This window comes from Corylus avellana, chromosome ca4, assembly GCF_901000735.1.
Source record: "Corylus avellana chromosome ca4, CavTom2PMs-1.0".
Lineage (NCBI taxonomy): Eukaryota > Viridiplantae > Streptophyta > Magnoliopsida > Fagales > Betulaceae > Corylus > Corylus avellana.
In genome coordinates this window covers 16491241-16498824 of record NC_081544.1, presented here as the reverse complement: position 1 = coordinate 16498824, position 7584 = coordinate 16491241, and the positions used below count along the sequence as shown (strand labels likewise).

At 35.8% G+C, this 7584-nt stretch overlaps 1 protein-coding gene across 1 annotated transcript; it reads left to right on the top strand.

Moving 5' to 3' along the window:
* The first annotated feature begins 5480 nt into the window (after window positions 1-5480).
* LOC132178128 (uncharacterized) lies at window positions 5481-6101 on the top strand. Its single transcript, XM_059590581.1, has one exon. It carries the CDS (start codon window positions 5481-5483, stop codon window positions 6099-6101), a length of 621 nt encoding a protein of 206 aa, XP_059446564.1.
* Window positions 6102-7584: the final 1483 nt, after the last annotated feature.

The following is a 7584-nucleotide window of genomic DNA, read 5'->3' as shown; positions in this document are numbered from 1 at the left end:
AGTGCAGGTTGTGGGTTTTGAAGTTGTCAAACAACTTTACAAAGATGATCCTGATTTTGGCTGTGCTTGGAAAGAATGTTCTAATGGTCCTAACAACCATTTCTTGCTGCAAGATGGTTTTCTTTTCAAAAACAACCATTTATGCATTCCCCAATGTTCATTAAGAGAAGCCATTATCAAAGAAGCCCATGGAGGAGGTCTTGCTGGTCATTTTGGCAAAGACAAAATTTTAGCTCTTGTGCAGGAGAATTTCATTTGGCCCAAGATGGTACTAGATGTTGTGCGGCACGTGAAGCAATGTCGAATTTGCCACCTCGCAAAGAGTCGCAAACAGAACACCAGACTATATATCCCATTGCCTGTTCCAAATGCTCCATGGGAGGATATTAGTCTTGACTTTGTTGTGGGTTTACCTAGAACCCAAAGGAACAAAGATTCCATTATGGTGGTGGTTGATCGATTCTCAAAGATGGCCCATTTTGTCCCTTGCAACAAAACTCTTGATGCATCTCATGTTGCTAATTTGTATTTCAAGGAAATAGTCAAGCTCCATGGCATTCCCAAAACAATCACTTCCGACCGTGATTCCAAGTTTGTTGGTCATTTTAGGCGTACACTTTGGCGAAAGCTTGAAACTATCCTCCAATTCAGCTCTGCATACCATCCCCAAACAGATGGTCAAACTAAAGTTGTTAATCGAAGTTTGGGAAACCTTTTGAGGAGTTTTGTGGGAAAGAACATTCGTCAATGGGATCTTCTCCTTGCCCAAGCTGAATTTGCCTATAATAGGTCTACTAGTCAAACCACTGGTTGTAGTCCATTTGAATCTGTCTATGGCCTAAACCCCATTAGCCCTCTTGATTTGGCTCCAATTCCTACAACCATTCAATTTAGTGGCAATGCTGATGAACGAGCCAAGGAAATCAAGAAGTTGCATGAGCAAATTCAAGGTCATATTGAGAAGCAAAATGAGAAGTATCAAACATAGGCCAATAAGCATAGAAAGCCAATGGTTTTCAAAGAAGGAGATTTGGTATGGATTCATCTTCAAAAAGAACGTTTTCCAGCGAAACGGCGATCTAAGCTCCTACCACTAGCAGATGGTCCTTTCAAAGTGCTCCAACGCATTGGAGAAAATGCTTACAAGATTGAGCTCCCTGGAGAGTATGGTGTATCTGCCACTTTCAATGTATGTGACTTAGCACCATATGAAGAAATCGAAGAGACCACGGACTTGAGGGCAAGTCCTCATCAACCCGGGGAGAATGACACGGGTGTGTCCAGCAAGAGTCCATTAACAATCTCCCAAACTTTAGCCCAAATAAGTCCACAAGCCCAACAGAATGTCAAGGCCCAAATTGAAGAAATCCTGATGCAGTCTAGAGGGTTCTAGTGAGTTCAAAAACTTCATAGCCGTCCAGTACTTCATCATTTCGAACGCATGCCTAGGTCTAACTTCAAGTTCAGAATCTTATCTTTCCAACTAAAAACGTTTCAGATCATTTGGAGTTGGGAGCCAAAAGTTATGACTGTTTCAAGTGGAGTGATCAGCCTTCTCGGGAATACGCATTAAGTAGGCTGTTTTGTCCCCTTGTCTGCTGCCCACGAATTAAAGATTGTTCTATGCCTTTATTACTTGTTTTATTTCTTTAGAGACTTATCCTATGCTTAGAGGGCTGTTCTAAGCTTATATAATACTTGTCTGTGCAAGTGTAGGGATCAGACTATTGTGTTAATTTAAAAACCAGCCTTTGGCTTTTGAGAGGAGAGTTCTCCTTGTATCTCTGTATCTCTTTGGTGTGAGCCTTAGAGTGGTGAGTTTTCTAGTTCTGTATCCCTTATTATAAGCCTTTGGGTGGTGATATTCTATATCCCTTGGGTGTTATCTTTTGGGTGGTGAACTTCTATCTATCATTTGAGTGTGAATCTGTGTACTTGTTTTCCATCCTTTTTTCTGTCCGGTATCAATATTTCTTTCACCATTTTCGGTGTACTTTTAATTATGCTAAGTATCTTTTGGTTAGTACTGCATAAATTTTCTCCTGCTGCATATTATTTGTATGGGATTGTATTGGTTTTTCGGTGTACTTTTAATTACGCTAAGTATCTTTTGATTAGTACTGCATAAATTTTCTCTTCTTGGATATTATTTGTATGGGATTGTATTGGTTTGGAAAATTCATATTCTACATTTTTCAGTTGATTTACACATCATCAAACCTTCATAAACCAAAAAATTGTAGTTACACATCCATGCAATATGTTACTTTGTACATCAACTGTACCAAGTAAGTTTATATATATACAAAATAGTACATTGTTGAATTAAATGAGATATATGTAATAATTGATTGCTATGTAATATTACAAAAGGGTAATAGGAAAAGTGCAACGCAGAAAAGAGAATCTTATAATGCATTATCTGATGAACAAAAACAAAAATAAAACGTTTGTAAGAAAGCAAAACAGACATGCAGAGAAAGAGCCTCTTGTGAAAAAAACTTTAAGAAATGAGCAAATACTGACAACCCCAATCGCACAAGATTTTGAAGAAGCAAGCCATCATGTTCCACCTATTGACCTTTCGATTTAAACCTCACCTTCTGGTCCAACGAGGATCTGTTCATCAACAAAATCTTGAAAAAAGTAACCATGGAGATGCATTTGGAGGAAAAAGAAATCGATGCTTTGAGATAGGTGCAAATAAAAAAGAAGGAATTCTTAGCAAAGCTGCAAAATTTCCTACAAGCAACATTATGGATTCAGCTATGCATCAGCAGATGCATGGTCTAGGTATAGTGATAAATAAAATTTTTGAAAGGAGTTTAGGTGAATATTGTTATGTAGGTCTTAATACCGACTTCTTAACATCTCATACTTAATTTGTTTCGATTCATATTTAGATGACCAAGACTACGACAATGCGAGAACAAATTCCAACAATCAAATCAATGCATATGGTCCACTTAAAAAAAGAAATTGGTATAGTACATTATCCGAAGAGCAAAGAGAAGAGGTTCGTAGGAAGTAGAGAGAAGCATATGCACGGAAAAAATCTCTTGCAGACGATGCCATTAATAGTAAGCAAATAGTTGGAACCTCAACTAGAGATACTTCTGAAGATGGAATTGTTCATTATGAAGGTACACCTTATATTGAAAGAAAACCAATGATGGTAGATGCCAAGAGATAGGAGAGCAATGCTTTAGAATAAATGAGTGTAATATCTTACGAGTTGCTAGGTGTAATTTGATTACCATGATTTTTTCATGTTTTGATTGATGTTTTAGTTGGAATTAAATAATGAAAGCCATGTTATATAGGGCCTAGATCCAATGCAAGAAGCAACTTAATTCCAATCACATTGCCGATTAGATTAACATGTATGATGTCATCATGGAATAAATTAATTCTAAGATTATTGAGTATGCCATAGTTCTATTATTTTGTTATAATCAAATCCTAAGAAATAAGCTTCTTGTCTTGCTCTTGTTGTGTGTGCTTCTGTAAATTGTAGGTAGCAAATATCAGAGCTCCACAAATCTTAGGTATACATTACGAAATATATCCTCTAAGGCAGATACTTTGCTCCCTGCACCAACTTGTAAATTTTGTCATGCAAAGAGGTTTCACCATGAGACTAAAGGTTTTTGTTGTGCCGATGGAGAAATTTCTTTAGTTTTTAATGATATCCCTGACGAACTTTATGAGCTGTTTACTTCAAACTTGGCGGAGTCAATGGAATTTCTCAAGTATGTCCGTACTTTAATGGCAATATTGGATATATGATTCAGATCGATTAAATCTATCCATTTTGAGGAAAATAATAGATATATTGAAGATCAATCCATATTGCGCTTTCTTTCGCACTCTCAAGGATGTGCCTGATTTAGAACAGCAACAAATTCATATAAGATCAAATGTTTCTTTGGACCAACGAGTTTATAATGCTCCATCGTCTTCGCAAGTAGCAGCAATATGGATAGATGAAAATACTTCCGAACAACATACGAGTTGAGACATTATTGTTTATAGTCATTCAGGTTGTAGTCATAGAGTGCAATACTATTTTGGGTGTTACGATCCTTTGCAATATCCTCTACTATTTCCTTATGGAGATACTGGTTGGCACCAAGGAATACAAAGACTTGAAAAAGGAAAGCAGTATTCATCTTCTCATATTGAACAATTAATTAATCCTCGAGGATCAAATTCAGCAACTGAATTACTTCAGAAGGAAACACAAGGTATACATTGTCTATAATGTTAGTTATTCACTTATAACGTGAATAAATATATTATATTAATCCAGAACTTATTAATTTCTTTATTTTCAGCACAAGAGAAGAGAAGAAGTCGAGCAGCAGTTTCCTGCCGTGAATATTATTGTTATAAGTTGCAAATAAGACCGTCACTTAAATCAATATTGCTGCATTCAGGGCACCTCTTACAACAATATGTTGTTGACATGTACATTAAGATTGAAACAGGTAGGTTGAACTACTTCCGTAGTAAACAACAAGAAATTCGGTCTGAAGCCTATCAAGGCATTATTGATAGCATTCTTATTGGTGAAACTCGAGGTTGCAAAATTGGACGTAGAATTATTTTACCAGCCTCTTTCATTGGTGGTCCAAGAGATATGCGGAAGAGATATATGGAAGCTATGGCATTAGTTTAGCGTTTTGGAAAACCCGATCTTTTCCTTACAATCACAAGCAACCCATGTTAGCCAGAAATTAAAGAACAATTAGAACCACAAGAAGAAGCACAAAATAGGCTTGATTTGATTGCATGAGTCTTTAATGCAAAATTAGAAGAATTGAAGAATGAGTTATTCAATAAACAAATATTTGGTGCAGTTGCCGCATATGTATATGTAATTGAACACCAAAAAAGAGGACTTCCTCATGCTCATTTCTTGATCATATTAAAAGGAGATTGGAAGATAATTGCACCAGAAAGCTTTGATGATATTGTATTAGCCGAACTACCAAATAGACATGAAAACTCAATTATGTACTCAACTGTTGTAAAGCATATGATACATGGTCCTTGTGGTACACTTAATCCAAATAACATATGTATGAAAAAATATGGAAGTTGCAAGAATCATTATCCGAAACAATTTTGTGACGAAACGACTATAGGCAATGATTCATTCACGAGATATAGACAGCGAGATAATGGAGCAAGTGCTAAAGTTAGAGGACACAATTTAGACAACCGTTGGGTTGTACCATACAATCCTTATCTCCTTGCAAAATTTGATTCTCATATAAATGTGGAAATATGTTCGACAATTAAAGCAGTGAAATGCCTCTACAAATATATCTACAAAGGCCATGATCATGTTGCTTTCAATTTGATTTCAGAACATGGTTCCCAAGATATAGATGAGATCGAACAATTTCAATCAGCTCGTTGGATTACTCCTCCTGAAGCAATGTGGAGAATTTATGGCTTTGTAATTAAATGAGATGCACCCATCTGTTTATAGTCTACAGCTACATCTTGAGAATCAACAAGCTATTAGTTTTTGCAAATCTGACAATCTCACTCATCTGGTTAACAATGACACCTCAGCAAAATCAATGTTGACTGAATTTTTCTCTAAGAATAAGGTAGATGAAAATGCACAAAGATTATTGTATAAAGAATATCCTGAGCATTATGTTTGGAATCAACGGGACAAAATATGGACTCTAAGAAAGAAACAAAGTGTGATTGGTACAGTTGTTGCAGCAAATCTAATTGAAGGTGAAAGATATTATTTGCGACTACTCTTAAATCATATAAGGGGGCCATCATCATTTGAAGACTTAAAACAAGTTGGTGGAATTATGGCATCTACATTTCGTGAAGCTGCTTCGTTACATGGACTATTAGAAGCAGACAACAGTTTAGAGAAATGTTTAGAAGAAGCATCTTCATATCAAATGCCTTATAGTTTAAGGCGTTTATTTGCCACCATATTAGTCTACTGTAATCCTAGCAATCCTAGAGCATTATGGGAACAATTCGAGGAGAGCATGTCTGAAGATTTCAAGAAGTCAAAGGGCCTTATAACAACCCTTAGTGTAACATCCCCAGCCCGTTAGGGTTAGGTTTGTTAATGATTTTCTTACTTGCAAAGATCCATAAGGTTTATCAACTAAACAATACTAGTATAACAATGAATGCATGAAAGTCTAGAATATCATGTCTAAAAATAATAACTAAACTGAAATATTCTTGTTTAACAGAAATATGTCTCACAACGAGATAGATATCCTTATTAAAATAAATCTATCAATTTCTGAAAGAAAACTGTGCCAACGCACTTATTAACTTGACTAATATGAAATCATAAGAAATCCTAAATACGCCCGCCCCCATTCCGGCCTCCTAGTGCAGCCTGGTCACCACCTGAAACAAGAAATAAAAGCTGATGAGCCCAAAGGGGGCCCAGTAAGTGAAATCCACAACCATGAGCAGTTTTACTCCTTGTCCCGTTTTGAAAAATGGAACTCATAACTACATATGTTCCCAGTATATTTTTAAAGAAAACAGAAAGCAATTAAAATATATTTTCATCAATAAAATTTATGAGTTTTTATCTCATACTAGGGCCCAAGTATACTGTTACCCCCATATACTAGGGTTGCGCGGTCCTTGCAACCTGGGATGAGATACTGTGGCCGCAGCCCCGTCCCCTGGCCAGCCGATTAACTCTGGGTGCACTCAGCATGGCAAAAATAAAACTATGATGGAACCACTTCTGGCAAAGCCTCCTTCAGCGGTTGCGCCTCCATCCTTAGCATCGGTACCGAGCTTTTCTCTTGTTTCTCTTGGGCCAAAAATACACTCCTCCCTACATGTGCCCTCATTTTATAACACTCTTTTCTCATTTCTTGTACTTCTCTTGGGCAACATGTAGGAGGGTTTATGATCATTGTCTCAAAATTCTCTTTATAAACATCACTATTTTCACAATATTTCTTTTTCTCAAACTTGTCATGCATGTAGCAAAATTTCATAATATAAACAAAATAATCATTTGCAATTGAAACAAAATTGCATAAATAGCATGACATGATAATTTTTATGGAAGGGATAATAAATTCACTTACCTCTTGACTGCAGTAAAATTTTCCTCTGACTGCTAACTAATCTCCTGAAGGAAATACAGACACATTACTACCCTCATACGCGTCACAACAAAACGTTCTACTACTATTATGAGTTGGCTTGCTCTAATCAATTGAGAATGAACTTACTTAGGTATTTAGGTATATTTTCTCATAAAATTTTCAAAATTTATTTTATTTAGTAATACTCCTTTATATATATATACTTTAAGTTCTTCCATACTATATATATATACACACACTGCTCACTACCCCATCTATATGTATAGATGAACAACTTGAATACCATATATATATATATATACGTCCGTCAGCATGCTATGTATATATATATATATATATATAACTTTACCATGCGTGTATATAATATACCTCTGTCAGAACTATATATATGAACAACTTGAATATATATATGTATTGATATATTTTAAAGTACTACTATATATATATATAT